General features: G+C 34.1%; 1 protein-coding gene across 3 annotated transcripts in view; it reads right to left on the reverse strand.

Annotated features, from left to right (window-relative positions):
- Positions 1-17,281, reverse strand: part of ccdc141 (coiled-coil domain containing 141) — a 68,344-nt gene that overhangs the window by 1,224 nt on the left and 49,839 nt on the right. For all 3 annotated transcript variants that reach the window (XM_068223673.1, XM_001921349.8, XM_073913142.1), the window contains 9 exons: positions 16,436-16,576; positions 16,102-16,299; positions 15,648-15,831; positions 14,982-15,094; positions 14,813-14,875; positions 12,952-13,497; positions 9,370-10,199; positions 7,020-7,192; positions 881-1,020 (listed from right to left, as the gene is read on the reverse strand). In XM_068223673.1, the coding sequence (XP_068079774.1) occupies positions 881-1,020; positions 7,020-7,192; positions 9,370-10,199; positions 12,952-13,497; positions 14,813-14,875; positions 14,982-15,094; positions 15,648-15,831; positions 16,102-16,299; positions 16,436-16,576 (2,388 nt within the window). The remainder of the gene's footprint in view (positions 1-880; positions 1,021-7,019; positions 7,193-9,369; positions 10,200-12,951; positions 13,498-14,812; positions 14,876-14,981; positions 15,095-15,647; positions 15,832-16,101; positions 16,300-16,435; positions 16,577-17,281) is intronic.

Here is a 17,281-nt window from a genome sequence, read left to right on the forward strand (position 1 = left end):
CTATTATAACTAGAAGTGTTGAAAAATCTTCTCTTCATTAAACAGAAATTGGGGAAAAAATAAACAGGGGGGCTAATAATTCTGACTTTAACTGTATATCAAGTGGCCTTAACTTCTATGTACTTACAATTAAATTAGCTACTTATAATGCACATATTGTGTATACATGTTTGTTTTTTTAACTGCATGTAATATATTTGTAGTACGATTATTAGCCCTCTTATTTAAAGGCCCAGAATTAATATTATTTTCCCCAAGTTCTGTTTAATGGAGGGAATTTTCTTTCAACACATTTATAAACATAAAAGTTTTCCTTTTAATATTTATTTTTTGGCCTTCATTAGACAAGAAGCAAAGTGGAAGAGAGAGGGGGGTTGGGACATGTCCTCGAGCCGGGAATCAACCTCGGGACGCCCTGACGTGCTACTGCACCCGGCGCGCTAACTACTAAGGTACTGCGCTGACTAAAAATAATAGTTTTAATACCTAATTTCTAATAACAGATTTATTTTATCTTAGCCAAAAAAAACGCAACAAAAAAGCACAAAATATTTTACTAGATATTTTCCAAGATGTATTCAGCTCAAAGTGCAAATTAAATGCTTAATGCCTAATTAGGTTACCTAGGCAAGTTAGGGTAATCAGGACATTCGTTGCATAACAATTTGCCAATTGAAAAACAATATATTTCTTAAGGGGTAATACTATTGACTTTAATGTGGTTTTTAAAAATGTAAAAAGCTTCTTTTATTACAGCTACAGGTTAAAGTTAAATATTTTATTGTGTTTAATAAACAGTGCAACAACATCAAACAATGATTATAACTAGTGCTCTTAGATTATATACTGCATTTATTTAAGTTTACACCATTTGACTCACTGGGCTTTTGTCACATGCTGCAACCTTAGAATCTTTCAGGCAGAGCACTTGAGGATAAGTACAGTGTGAGCTGAGGTCTTCTTCCACCAGTACATTTTGCCCATCCACTCTGGAGAGGAAGTGTGGACTGTTCCTACAACCTGAGGAAATCAGTTTACATTATAACTGCACTGAATAAATAAAGCAGAAATTAATGCATTAACATCACAAAAAAAGTGGCTGACAATGCTTTCAGAGTTCAAATAGAGTTGTCAATATGTGCCTCATTAAGCCTCCATTATTGTTTACTCAGGCCTGTAGCCAGCCTATTGAAAGGCATGGCTCTTTTTTCAGAAAAAGTGGACCTTTTTTGCAGCTCCTCACCTCATTTTTCAATTCATTTATGCATTTTAGTGATATTTTAAGGACTAATCTTTGCTGGATCCGGTTGTCGGATGGTGATCGGATGGTTTTAACACACCAAAAATGTTTCCTACAATTTTGTAATATTTACTTACTTACAATTTTGTAGTATTTACTAGTATTTATTTACACATTTGGATTTAAACTAAGTTAATCCAGTTTTATAAATATTGTTATGAGATTAGCATTTTAAATAAAAAAAAAGATAATTAGGAATTTGAAAAAAAAATTTAAAAAAAAAATTATTATTATTAATTATTATTTAAAAAAAAAAAAGCAGTTTGGTAAAAATTGTTTTTAAAATAAAATATGATGCCTATGGGCAAATATAATCTTGCCAGCTTATTTATCTTTCCTCAGTCAAAATTTGAAATTTGGCCAGTTGAATAATAAAAAATAATTTGTAATTTGTTTTCTATTTATAATTTTCTCAATTTATGATAGCATACAGTCAAAAATGGGATAAATGAGCTCATATAGGGGTCAAAATCTGGACTTTGTCAGCTGAGGGTGGGGGTGGGTTGGTTATTCTTGTAAAAAGCAGTAAGTAAAGAGCACTTGAGGAGATGTTAAAAGTGTAGGACCTTTAGATCTGTGAGACAGCTGTATCTGAATGCAGATCGGGTGAGGAATGACACCCAGACACCTTCTCAGTAGGGCGACATAGCAGGAAAGCAAAGATGTAACTTGAGAGACACAAGTTATGCTGTGTGATAACAGTAACATACCAGTGACTAATAGTCACCCGTACTTTCCTTCAGCAGAGAACTTTAACACAACCATGAAATAAAGTTTTTAGGTTTTAGGGCTTTTAGCATGTCATCTGTATGCTAATGTTCTCCTTATGGGTATAATCATTATTTTGCTCCTCAAGCAAATCAGACCAAAACTTTTGAGAGCTCATCTTGATCTCAATGGAGTGTCCAAAATGTTATAAAAAAAACAAAATTATAAATATATCCCTGTAACATGTTCCTTCTCAAGTCAAGAATAAAAACCAAACATATTTAAAGCATCTAGGAGGGTAAGGGTTGTATAGGATGTTAAATGAAGTATTTAAGTAATATTTCTTGGCAATAATAAACATATATATAGTAACAAATACTAGTATTAGATCACTTGCAAATGTCAGAAAATATAGAAATTCAGATCAAAAAGAAATCTTATAACACGTAACAGCAAACATGCATGCATTGAAGTTAAACAGGATGTGTCTATGTGATGGTAATATTTGGGTGGGTGAAGGTACAGTACATACCTCAGGTCAAATTACAGACTTACAACCATGAGTACATATATGTTGAAGATATCATACTGACTACAACATGCTTGTTAACAAGTGTCTGTATGAAACAATATCTGTACATAATGTATTTTTGCAATGGTATAATGTCCATATAATGATCACTCTGACTCGGACTGAACTGAAATCATTGAGCAATAAAAAACAGCTGATATGAATGGCCACTAAAACTGCGTAGCCGGTGCACAGTAATGAACAGTTAAAGCCAAGATTATCAGCTCTCCTGTAAAATTGTTAAGTCTTTTAGATTATCCCAAATGATGTTTAAAAGAGATACCACCTTTTAATCACTATAGTTTTAATAATTAATTTCTAATAGAAAATCTAGATTATTTTATCGTTACACTCTCAGAAAAAAAGGTACACGGGGGTACAAATAATGTTCCTTCAGAAACAGTTTTGTAGCTTTGTAAAAGTTGTACTTTATAAGGTACAGAAAAAACCTCTTCTTATACGGTTCTGTATCTTTTATGATACAAAACTCGTTCTTTATTACAAATATCTATGAAAATTAATATGACTGGAAAGCAGTGGTGTAAAGTAACTAATTAGAAATACTCAAATGACTGTAATTGAGTATTTTTTCTCAGGAAATGTAATTTATTGAGTAGTTTTAAAAAAGTGTACTTATACTCTCTCTTGAGTACATTTTTTTGTGCTGTATCTGTACTTTTACTCCACTACTTTCCTTCAACCTGCAGTCACTACTTTTTTTTTTTTTTTAAGGGGATTAGAAAGTTCAGTCCTGTGATTCCTGACCAATCAGATTGCACATAGAAGGTAAATCGCATCATAATGAACTACCTCAAGACATGGGTGCTTTATAAATGCAGCAAACTGTTTGGAAGCATTAAAAGTGTCCAAGAAGATGTCCAGAATCTTTGCACGCATTGACCCAGAGACTGTTTAGATGCAGGTCACTGATGAGAAGATGACAGATGTTTACTGTATGATAACAGCCAGCAAGCACAAGACATCAACATGACGTCAAATTGACATTCTACCCTAACGTCACGGGGACATTGCATTTTGTTTGAATATGAAAATCATGTTGACGTCAGAACTTAACGTCAGACCAATGTCCAACCGAAACCACCAAATATCAATTTCTAATGATGTTACAGCTTGACGTTGTGTTGTAGTTACCACAATGTGTATCACACGTTTGGATTTTGGTTGCCATACCTGATGAATAAATGTCAGTATTTTACATCAGTAGGACGTTGGTTTAAGATGTTGGCTCATCGTTGGATTTTGGTTACTTGACATCACAAACTAAATCTAACCTAACATAACATCTTATAATGTTGTGTACCTGCTGGGCAATAACTAAATGCACTACAGAATGTTACGTATACACACATCCACAGATTACATGTAAATATGCATCAGCTTTTCACAGCGTAAAACTCACTACTCTTGAGTACTTTTAAAAGGGTTACTTTTTTACTGATACTTTGAGTAATATTTACAACAGATACTTTTACTCTATTTACATTTTAAGGCAAGTAATGGTACTTTTACTTGAGTATGATTTTTCAGTACTCTTTCCACCACTGCTGGAAAGGCATATTGATGATTTTATGAATAATTTCCATATTAAAGTGAATCATCATTTAAAAACATGTTTAAAGAAACTCATAAACATAATGTTACATTCTATAATACAAAACAACTAGTAAAACAAAACTATAGCTATTGTAAACTAAATATTTTAGGCATTTTTAGTAAACATTTGGAAAGGATTTTTTGAAAAATACAGTTTCATTATTGATATCTGCACCTTTTGGCGTTTGCTTTTTTACATACGCACGTGAGCTGGCAAAAGGCCTACATATGCAAAGTGTTCATGCAGACATTTTAGTATTGTAAAGCTAATCAAACATTGTGCATATCTCGTTACAATACTTTTGCATAATTCTATTTTAAATTAAGTAAATTAAATAAACTTTTAAGTGATTACAAAGGTATTGTGTGAAAATTGGAGAGAAAAAAGTTTTATATTGTACATGGGAAAATGTGTTTGTTACATTTTTGTGAAAAGTGTTGTGAAATGTTTAGGAAAAAATAGATATTTTTATTTGTGTTAAAGTATTTTTTATTCTTTACTGTAAATGGAAAAGGTGCATTTACACAAAAAGAAACTTTTTTTAAAAACATTGTTTAAAAATGTATTTGATGTTTTTGTTTACTGAAAATAAATTGACGCATTTTGAATAAAGCAAAACGCCTTTAATTTGAAGAAACTCATTTGACACTGTTAAGGTACAAAGTGTCTTGTCACATAGTGCCCTCATGGATCAGATTTGTACCTTTGATGAAGGTACAATATTGTATCTGCATGTTTTAAAAACCAAAGGTACATTTCATTTTCCCATGTCACAAATCATGACCTTAAAAAACTGCAATGGTACAAATTTGTTTCGTTGTCTTTAGGTACAATTTTGTTCCATAAAAAGTTACTGCCCCAGTGACAAGGGTTTGTACCTTCTAAGATACAACATTGTACCCTTTTTTTCTGAGTGTACAATGATGACAGTAAATAATATTATTCTAGTAATTTTGACAGATACTATTCAGCTTAAAGTGCAACTGAAAGGCTTTACTAGGATATTTTATGAAAGTTAGATTAATTAGGCAAGTTATTGTATAACAGTGTTTTCCTCTTTACCCAATTAAAAAAAATAATAAAAATAATAAAATATATATATATACACACACATTTAAATATTTCAGTTACAAACACCACAGTACAGTTAGCTTACTAACCCGGCCCTCAACAGTGTTATTCAGAAACTCACCCCCGAAACAACCAACCCCCCCACTCTCTGGTCGTATTTGTACAAACTAAGCATTGTTTAAACCACACTGTCTACCTGTGATGTTGACCACGACCATCCCTTTTTGACAATGGCGTACACATCTTGTAGGGGCAAATTCCACCAGGAAAATACACATATTTTTTTCTCAAATATGACAACAAGCTGATCTAAACTCAAACAACATTTACAATCAGCAGATTTCAGTTCAGTCTGAGATTTAGCATTTATATTTATTCATTTAGTCAAGCTCAATATGATCTAACCAAACAACATATTGTTGACACAAAAAATGGTAAAGGGGTGGATCATCAGAAATTTACATTGTGCTATCCCAGCTTTAGTTGAGAACAAAAGTTGGTGATTGAAGAAATGCCTCTAAATGTATTTATTTGTTCACAACCAAAGTATATGGAGACTTGTGTTAGAGATCCAATTTTTACTGTTTAAGCCTTCAAAAAAGTCTTCCAAAAGAATCTTTAACGGAAAATTAAACATTTGCATAGATGAGTGAATAAATGATGATGAAGGGACAGTTCACTCAAAAAATAAACTCTGTCATACCTGTTTGAGTTTCTTCATAGGCTATTTTGTGGAAAGAATACTTTGATGAAAATCGGTAACCACTGACTATCACAGAGTCTATTACATACTATAAATGTTGATAGTTTTCGTTCAGCTTTATTTTCAATATCTTCTTTTGTTTAACATAAAAATGAAACTCAAAAGGATTGGAAGTACTTGAAGATGGACACAATTTCATTTTTAGGTGAACTTTTCCTCAACATTATTTTTAATAAAACAGAAGTGAATTTGTTCAAATGAATACTATTAAAGCAGAAACTCTTTAAAAATAAAGGATTTAATAGTAAAATGCTGAACATGTTATTTCATAACTGCAACTATAAATAACTGGAGAGCATTCCATGGCTTCATTACCATCACAAAGGGAACTACATGCAGATCAGTTGCTACTTGCATAATATAATAGGAAAAACAGAATAACTTGTATTCATTAACTACGTCAATTATTGCAAAACATTGTTACAGTGATTTCAGTGTTTATGAACAAATCAATGGGTAGTTGATGAAGTATGTCAATAAAAAACACTCAACAACAATGTTTTGTGGTTAAAATGTATATGAATGTATAAGGTAAAGTGTATATTTAGGTCCTGTGACTGATCACCTTATCAAAGCACCATTTTAACTACAATAATGCACTGCATGCTCTTACAGTATGGCAATTTAATTTTTTTACCTACAGATATTCAATGTAGTCAAACAATATCATAAGAGCTGCATGCATTACAACCAGATTATACTTACTAAACTGCCAGCATAGTTTTAGATGAAGAAAACGAACAACAACAAAGAAAAAAAAATATATATATTTATATCAGCTACCCATGTGCTCGATTACTTTGTGCAGCCACCACACACAGTTAATTGTGTGCACATTAGCGGTTGTGATGTGGAGTCCAACATCCATGTGTTTTTGCTAATGACAGTGTCCATTATAGTAACAGCAGATAGAGAAGCCACAAGAAGAAGCAAAGTGTGCCAAAGCAGGTGTGCCAGTCCAGTTTGAGTACATCAAGGTCAGTGCCGTTACCTTTGACCTGCAGCATGGAGCTGGACGACACTGTGCCGGCTGAGTTTGAGGCAGTAACCACATATTGGCCAGAGTCTCTCACTGCAGAGCTGTGAATGAACAACGCATGCTTGCCTTCTTTATGGGACAGTTCTATATGCTCATCATTGGCCAGTTTGTGTCCGTTCTTGAACCTAAACAAAGAGTGGATTATTATGTCACACAATCACACCACAGCAAAATAAGCACACATTAATACACACACACAATGGAAGAGAGACATTAGAGGAAATGTTAAAGTAGAAAGTCTTATTGAGGTTAAATACAATGGAAAGGTTAGCTAAAGGAAATGTGGATGAAGAAGTTAGTATAAATGGAATCTATGCATGACAGTGGAAAAAACAATGGACAATTAAAATGAAATACTGCATTTTTTCAACAACTCTGCCTTCATGCACAGACAAAAATGTGTGTTTATCTACATCAACAATCCTGTGAAATTAGTCTTTAAAAACTGCAGTGTCGATCAATGGTTTGTATAATGAGGATTTTCCACCAATTTAGATGTATATACATACACATATATGTATACATACAGTTAAAGTCAGAATTATTAGCCCTCCTGTAATTTTTTTTTTTCAAATATTTCCCAAATTATGTTAATCAGGGCCGGGAATTTTCCACAGTATTTCCTATAACGTTTTTTTTTTTTTTTTTTTTTTTCTTCTTGTGGAGAAAGTCTTATTTCTTTAATTTCAGCTAAAATAAAAGCAGTTTTTCATAAAAAAAAAAAAAAAAAAAAAACTTTTAAGGTAAAATTTATTAGCCCTCAAGCTATTTTTTTAGAGTGTCTACAGAACAAACCACTATTACACAATGATTTTCCTAATTACCCCAACTTGTCGAAATAACCTAGTTAAGCTTTTAAATGTCACTTTAAGCTGTATAGAAGTGTCTTGAAAAATATGTAGTAAAATGTTATTTACTGTCATCATGGTAACGCTAAAATAATTAGAGATGAGTTATTAAAACTGTTTAGAAATGTTTTGAAAAAAAAATCATTCCAATAAACAGAAATCAGGGAAAAATATACAGCAGGGCAATAATTCAACTGTAAATGTATACACAATATAAATAAAGAACATTTATCTCATTAAAATTATAGTAAAGTAGAAAAGCTATACAAATAGAAAATATCTATGGATTTTAATACATTTAATTATTTTTAATGTTTAAAATGTATTTCCTATAATGAGGCTTTAGCAGTCACTGCTCCATTCCAATGCAGTCATCATTCTGGATGATATTTTATTTGATTATAAATGTTAAAATATCTAAATTTTTATCTTGCACACACTGTGACATTACTATTTGATGCCAAGAAATTAGAAGAATTGAAAATAAATGTTTATTTTCAAATATAAATATTTTGTTGGATTATAAATTATCCTTTTCCATCACACTAATTTAAACCAATCTGCTGGATAAAATCATTTATTTCAAAATTTCTATTAAAATACAAATAAATACACATTTTCAATGACCCCAAAATCTTAAACTGTTATGCACAAAATATATTATATTATATTATATTATATTATATTATATTATATTATATTATATTATATTATATTATATTATATTATGAATAGCAAGCCTCACTGTTGATGTGATTGCTAAAGTTTATTTATTTATTTTTTGTTGAGCATTGCTTGTGTTGTTTTTCATGTGCTGTTTTTGTGTTATCCCATAGGCTCCCATGTTAATGTGATCTAGGCTCTGATTGGCTGCTGATTGCAGAGATCTATAAAGGGGAACTTTCGGCAAAGTTCTAGGAGCTCATTTGTGGTGCAATGGTTGCTGGGAAAGGAGAGCTCCTGGATTTTCCTACTCCTCCAGCCAACGACCAAACTTTAGTCTTGTACAAATGTCCATGCAATGAGAGTTTGAGCTTGTATGGGGTGACCTGCCTATTAATTTGATTACTTTTGACTTTGTTTATGTTTAGGGAGGAAGATAAGCTTCCTCTATTTTTCTTTAAAGAGTTTTTAGGTTATTTAGATCATTTACTTTGCAGATTCTTTTGTTTGTCATTTTGGCCTGTGGTCACTCTAAAGAGATGCTCATTTAAATGGCTACTTTTCTTTTTCTATGATAAATCTGTTCAGTTACACTCAACTGAGTGTCTGCATTTGGTTGTCGACCAAAGGGGAGCCTTTGTATAAGTTTTTTGTTTTTGTTTGGGAAATCCACCATCCACCATCTTTTTTGTTTATTATGCCCATGTTGTTTTCCCCTAGACTTGGGGCGCAATGGTCGATTAGCAAAGAATGTTTACATTTATAGGTCAAGTTTGTTATAAGCTACCCACCAGGTTAATGTAGGCTCAGGGAATCCAGTGACTTCCACCTCCAGGGTCACCGGAGAGCCCTCCATTACTGTGGCATTAGACAAAGGTTTGGAGAAGTTTGGGCCTGGGTTGCTTTCTAGTTTGCCCATAACCTTTTTGGAAGACGCCCGCTTGATTTCCTCTCGGATGGCTGTGGGCTTGCAGAGATCTGACTCTGTTGTTAATGGGGTGGGGGTTGCATGCGTGTTATTGGCCCGAACGGCGTTGGACTGACCCAAACTGGAATCATGCACACACTTTTGTGTCTCGGTATGACTCTCATGCACTGAGTAATGAGTTTCAGTGACACTGCATGGCGGTGGGTTGGCAGATTTGTTCTTTAAAATAGTGGAGATGGTGTTTGAAACAAGATTAGGAGCAGGGACAGTGAGAGGGCTTTGAACAAAGGAGGACGATTCTGATCTAAATTTGGTCCCCATGACAGCAGTTGGTGATGGGTAACCTTCAGCCTGGCTTGACATCCAATCCTGCTGTCTCTGGTGCAGGGTTTCACCATGATGGGATTGGGACTGGTGGCTATATTGGTTTATGCGATGGCTGTGCGAGCTCACACAATAACCATCATCAAAGTCATTTTCGGACTGGATAATGTTGGATTCTGGGGTCTCGGATAAAGGAGGCAGAGAGATGTCATCTGGAGAAGTGCATTCGTATTCGTCATTGGAGAATGATTCCTCTGTGAGATGGTCAGGATGGAAGTCACCCTCGTGTAGACTTCCTGAAGTAGCTGCTGGCTCTGGTGTTCCATGTGGTAAAAAGTCTTCTTCTACAGAATGATGAGCAGAAGAAATCTAGAGGGGTGAAAAATAGCAAATAAATGAAAGAAAAACAACTAATTTCCCCTTTAAATTCAAACTATTCACCAATGTATGTATATATGTATGAATGTGTGTATGTATTCTGTATGTAAAACTCCAATACATAACTTACCTCAAAATAAAACCAAGATTTCATTTTAATTGACAGTTGTAATAAGTTCATTATGTAAAATTAATAAAATTTTTAATTAAATGTATTTAATTTCCCCCCTATAAAAGTCATTTCTGTTGAGCACGTGAACACAATGGCAAAACAATGCTGCTGAAGAGCACACTCAACAGACTTAAACTATGCACAATAGTCTGTCCAGGCCAGATCACCAGTTAACTTTACATAAATGGAGAGTTAGACATATTGAAACAATCATAAACTATAATTCTTATCTTTAATGACTAGCCAGCACTAACAATTTAATAATTATTTTCAACCAGCCAAAGTGGCTAGTAGGCATGGCTGTCTTACATACAAACCCACTGAAATCTACCCACATTTGGCAGGTTAGCTGATGTTAACATAAAGCCCTAAATTTATGTACAGTGAGTGACAGATCAAAATCACCCCTACCACCGTGTGTGAAACTGCCGCAGGACAAAGTAAAACGTTTTTAGGTGTAACAGCAGTTTGCAACCATGCCGCCAGGGGGCACAAAGGGACGGGATGCGAACGGACAGAAATATACAAAAGCTGTCAATACCCCGCTGCTTGTAAATGAAGATGAAATAACTGTAATTTGAATGATTTAGAGCTGCACAATACTGGGAAAATCTGCAATATTTTTGTAGTTTGTTGTGATGATATTTCCTATGATATAATATTTACAGGGGGAAATGCTATTTTAATAGCTATATTTTAAAATTATTAATTTATGTAATGATCATTTTGAGAACAGATAATAGAGAAATATTTCTGATAAATTAATTCTATTTAAGGCTAAAATAACAATGTCAAGGTGCAGAAATTTTAAAACATTATGAATGACTGTTTTATTGGCTGTTGTTATTTTCCTCTCGTTTCTGCTCCGACCGTTAGTATTTATGTTCAGCTCTCTGATTTGAGGCGCCAGGTTCACTTTGGGCCTGTTCTACCTAAAAACACACCTACTGGAGAGGCATATATAAAGATAAGGTGACAACTGATTGATCAAATTTGGAAAACCTATGCATGCAAGACACAAATGTTTGGCACATAAAATGAATTTAACTTGTAAATAATAATTAAATTATTAAAATTTAATACGCTATCATAGAAATAAGCGTAACTGATCACACTTGACAATTCCGTTAATGTACTTACTAACATGAACAATACTTGTACAGCAGGGGTGGCCAATTCTGTTCGTGGAGAGCCACCTTCCTGCAGATTTCAGTTGCAACCCATATTTAACACACCTGCCTGTAATTATTACATGGGCTGCGTCCGAAACCACCTACTACTCAGTAGGTACTGCATTTGAATTTAAACGTACTACTCGGCCATTAGAAAAGTATGTTCTATACAGTATGAACGTGAAAAGTATAGCTGCGTCCCAAATCGCATACTTATGCACTATTCTACGCCATTTTGTAGTATAAATAGTGTAAGTAGTGTGTTCACACTGAAAACTCTAAAAATAATGAGTGCACTTTAATTACCCGGATGATGCACTCATTCAGCTGCTAAAATGAAGTGTGGAATGGACACTTCACACACTCAATGACCGCAGGTTTGCTTACGTTGCGGAAGGGGCGGAGCTATCGGACGCACATGTTGAATAGCTTTATTTATTTTGGATGGTGAAAGCAAAATTCTCCTACAAGAGTGATTATAGCGCCTCCCGATGGTGAATGCGACAATACTCACGGCAGGTATTATTTGATAATTCGGTTGTTTATTTCACTGATTTGGCAACCGTCAAACGTCATCAGGGAAACGGTTGGAATTTCCGCTTAGTAAAAAAACATTAGTGTGCCATTTGGGACACCACTACATACGAATACTTTCCTGTTGAGTGTGTAAGTGCATAAGTACATAGTGCATGAGTGCATAGTGTATAGTGTGCCATTTGGGATGCAGCTAGTGAATGGAATTCGGACGTACTACATCCACCATTTTGTCATGGTCACGTGACGTACCTGCGTCAATTGCGTCGCTTTACTCCCATTCATAAATTTGCTCGCGGGGCATCATGGGATAGCGCAGCATGCATAGGATGCGCACTCTAGAATCTTGCTGGAAGTAGTAAGTCATCCGGGTACTTCTCGCATACTGATTTTGGGATTCTATGAATTCGGACATACTACTCGCCTCACATACTGATTTTAGCGTACTATATAGCATGGAAGTATGCGGTTTCGGACGCAGCCATGGTGTTCAGGTCCTAATTAATTGGTTCAGGTGTGTTTGATATGGGTAGCAACTGAAATCTGCAGGAAGGTAGCTCTCCAGGAACAGGATTGGCCACCCCTGTTGTACAGCAATTCTAAGTTCATGCCTGTTAATATTGGTTAATGCACCATGACTTAACATGAACTAACAATAAGTAACTATTTTTATTAACCAACATTAACTAACATGAGAAAAAACTGCAATAAATGTTAGTAAATGCATTAACTAAAATTTAATTTTGACATTAGCTGAATAATTTTACAATATATTGTGCAGCCCTAGTATGTTTACATTCTTAATTAAAAATATTTAACAAGGGATCAGTTTCACAGAATGCCTCTAATGTCAAAGCAGGCTCACCTTGGAATATGAATGTAAAGGGGGATTTCTATTACAGGCCTGATACTTGTCCTCAGAGCTGGTCTTCTGAACAGGGCAAGGTTTTTCCATACTCTGTAACTCTTTCTGTATGTTTATGATGCTGGGGCGAGAAAGACCTGGATCTCGTGGAGGAGGAGGAGGAGGTGGTGGTGGTGGAGGAGTTTCTTGCGAGTCTCTCTTTGTTAGCATGAGAGAGTGACTCCTCTTCTCTCGCTGCACAGGGGAACGGCTCACATTAATGGTGTGGGAGTGAGAGAAAGATGTGTGCATTTCCTCTCTTTTCTCTATGGTAGATTTGCTGGTGATGGTCTCCACTTTGCTGGTCTTGGAATAGGCTTCCTGTGTGTAAGATCTAGTCTCTGACAACACTTTCTGATGCTCTGTATGATGTTTGTCTGGCAGATCTTGGCTCCGTGTTTTGCGGAGTTGAGGTTTCTTGGTTTCTGGACTCTTGCCATCGGGCATCTCTTTAGTGCAGTGTGGACCTGTCATCTCAGGGGTATGTCCACTCTCCTTTTGTTCAGGCTGAAGTGGTAACAAAAAGGAAAGAAAGAAAGAATTAGAATCAAGGTTTGAATCTGGGTCATTTTTCAGACATGCATGGTAGATTCATAATGCATTTTTGCAAAAAATTTCAAATGAAAATTTCTTGAATAATGATTTAAACCTATTTTTAATAAGTTGTATCCTCAACAAACTTTTTACAGTTTTTTTTTATTTTGTCTTGTGATTTGTCAATGCTACATTAAATTTAACATTGGAGTATGGAAGTGTAATTTATCTGTCAGGGAATCAAGGTTATTGTAGTTCACAAAACCACAAAATTGTTTTAGTAAACTATTAAAATTTTAAATAAATTTAAATAAACAATTTATTTTCAATAGTTTAAGTTTATCTTAACTACAATTGAAAAACAAAAAAAGTATTATATATACACAATACATATACACATAATATACAGTATATACTTTATACACACACAAACACACACACAACAGTTTTGTCTGTTTCTCGAATCTGATTGGCTGATAGCCGTATGATATTCCCCTTCCCCCTACCCCTCAAAAGAACACGCTAAAAACCTATCTATAGTTCCTAATAATAACTCCTGTATAGCAGTCCCACAACATACTTTCACATCTGACACTCAAACACCCTGTCAGAAAAGTCTAATGTTATTGTTGTTTTCATGATTACATAGATTAATATGGCTCCGGTGTAAATACACGATACAGTTACGATCTTATAGCTACATCATATCGTCATGATAACATGATATTTGTTGCCTTCAGTGATTTCCTGAAAATAAATACCAAAAAAATAACATAACTGGAGTAACTACAGCAGTCGCAGATCGTCTGATCTGATATGAAGGAAGAGATCGCGATGACATGATGACGTGTTCGGGTGCTGTCCCATTTCTTAGGGTTAAATTTTGAAGCCCTTCCCTTTCAAACTCTGTTTCAAGGGTAACGAGGTAAGGGTACAAAAATAGAATTGAGAATGAGCCTTATAGCCAATCTGTTTTATATTCTTGGGAGCAAAATCACCCGTTTTGTCATCCCTTCAAACAATATACCAGAGAATCATTCAAATACTAGCTCTAATGATGATGGTGAATTAGTGACTCTGAAGATTCATTGACTGTGAATTTATATTAAATTTTTAAAGATCTCATAAGATTTTAATACAAATTAATCATGATAACAAATAATTTATAGAAGTGTGGAACGATGTCTTGAATATAATTTCCACTTTACTTGTAATCATAAAATTTTAAAAATGTAGAACAATATAAATATAGCATGATTGCAATTGTCAAAGTGTTATTGGTGTTTACCGTATCAATAGTGTCTCGTTTTTTGTTGTCTTCAGGTGTTAAAGGCTGTTTCAAGGTCTCCAACTATAGAAAAAGTCCATCAAAAGTTATGTCAAGTATATTTTTTATATAGTTTTGGAACTGTACAAAATCTCTTAAAGGGCAAATAAATTAAATTGCATGTTTTCACCTCAAGTTTGGCTTCAAGGTCAAGAAGTCCATTTGACAGCTCTTTTATTGATTCAACAATTTCATGGTGCTTGTTGATTGTTTTCTCCATGTATTTCTTTCCTTCCTCAGCACCTGCATAAACAAAATAAACAACATATAAAACAAACTATGAAGGATTTTTGTATTTATCATAATATAATATAATATATTCTAATTTAGCTGTTAAACTGGAATAATCATATTGTCCCACTGTTTTGAAAACATCCACAAATATGAATATGCATCACTTTTTTCAGTGAGCATGTAATTCTTGTTTACTGGGTTTTGAAATGACCAGAGGAACATAATGACGAATGAGGGTTCAAAACAACTACTTAAAAATACTCTTGGCTTTCTTACACTTTAATTTAAGTACTGTATCAATTCACACCATTTAAAACTGACTTATTACCTGCCTATTAACTGTACATGAGCACTTGATCTTATTTAAATTCCCTAATTCAACCCACTTCTTATCCTAGTTATAGCCCAATAAGCAGCTAATTAGTAGTTTGAGTTAAAAAACTTAGTTCATTGTTTGTTAATGGTGTGAACTGTACATTAAAGTAAGGGTTGACCATTATTATATACTGTCCTCATTGAAATGGTAAAGAGAATCAATCAGATTGTATTGTCAGTTTCTCACCATGCAGCTGCACTGCCAGCTCTGTGATCTGGCTAATTCTCTCCTCTTGCTGTGGGATTGTGGGCCACACAAATTTTTCAAACTGTTTGTAGAGACAGCTGACCGCTTCCTTAGTCTTACACTGGGAGGAATATTTACCCACACGCACAATTGTGGAGCTTGCCTCGTCGCACCAGAACTGATACTGCATTTAAAATGAAAGGTGAGAGGAGAGACTATTTTCAGAGACTATTTATAGCTGTTCTGAAGTCATACATAAGCGAAAGCAAGTCATAATCATGTTGTTTTCTTAGCAGCATTAACAATGAAAGGAAAGCAGAAAACGAAATTGGAAGCTAAATGCAATAAATGAGTAAACACAATCCACAGCATGATTATAAAATGAGTGTCAAATTGCTGCTGAATTGTTTTAGTAGCTGGTATTATCTAATTATGTGTTCCTGGTGAACCCCACCTCCTCTAAAGCCTGCTGGAGCTTGACATTCATGTCCAGGTTTTGTTTGTACTCCTCCACTGCCCTGTCAAAGTCGCCCACCTGTCTCTGCAGCTCATTTAAGGCATCCTCAATCTCTCTGAGGCTGTTGCCAATTAAATGTCTCTCACTGCTGCTGGACATTTTCAGAGTGAAGGCCTGCAGCTTCTTCTTTAAAAGCTAAAACATTTTAGAAATAGATTGTCAAAACATTGACAGAGGAAGACATTTCCTGAGGTATCAGCGTGTATAATTAACTAAGATTTGTCACACAAAAAAAATCAACAGACACTTATAATTTAATATGTTTCATTACCTGTAGCTTTTCAATGTATATCTCAATTTGCTGGATCTGATTTTTTACCGCCTTGAAGTTTCTTGACTTTTCGTTTTTCTTCATGTAGTTGAATTTCAGATTGTTGAACTTCTTTTTAAGATCTTTAAAGGACTCCCTCAGCTAAAAAAATAAAAATAAAAATAAATGTTTAAATACTTTAAAGGCAAATCATGCAAAAGAAAACAAAAGATTTGTTCTGGATTAAAGCAAGAGAAAAGCATAAATATTTCTATGCAAATATTTCTAATGATTTAGGACATTTTTGATAAATATTTAGATAGATGTAATACTGCAAAAACATCAGTAGTAAAAAGTAATGCTGTTATGTTGCTTTGTTATAATAATTAATAGACCCTTTTCACATTTCCAGGTTTCTCAGTAAAAGTAGGCATCAAAGCTGGGTACATTTAGAGTGCAGTGAATGGGAAATACAACAAACATTTTTTTTACAATCCTATTTGCTGAAATAATAAAATGAAAACTCCACAATGGTGTTATCAAAACGCTGAGAAAAAGGAAAAAAAATGTGTGAGACTGATGACGACAGCTAGAGGAGAGAATAACTTCAAATTTACTCTCAGCCCCATAGAGACTGCATTAGAAACGCCTCGCATAAGCAGTAATTTAGTTTTTATAATTTGATGCAAAGATGATATAATACATTCATAAACACATTTAAATGTTCATACATTTAAAAAAAATTTAAATATTAAAAACTTTTAAAGATTTAAGATTATGATGAACGCCAAATGTGTCATAACAGTCTTGTGAAAAGAGTCTATTATTAAAGGTCCAAGACTCCCTGGAGTACTTTTTTTTTTTTAG

This window comes from Danio rerio, chromosome 9 (assembly GCF_049306965.1).
Source record: "Danio rerio strain Tuebingen ecotype United States chromosome 9, GRCz12tu, whole genome shotgun sequence".
NCBI classification, from domain to species: domain Eukaryota; kingdom Metazoa; phylum Chordata; class Actinopteri; order Cypriniformes; family Danionidae; genus Danio; species Danio rerio.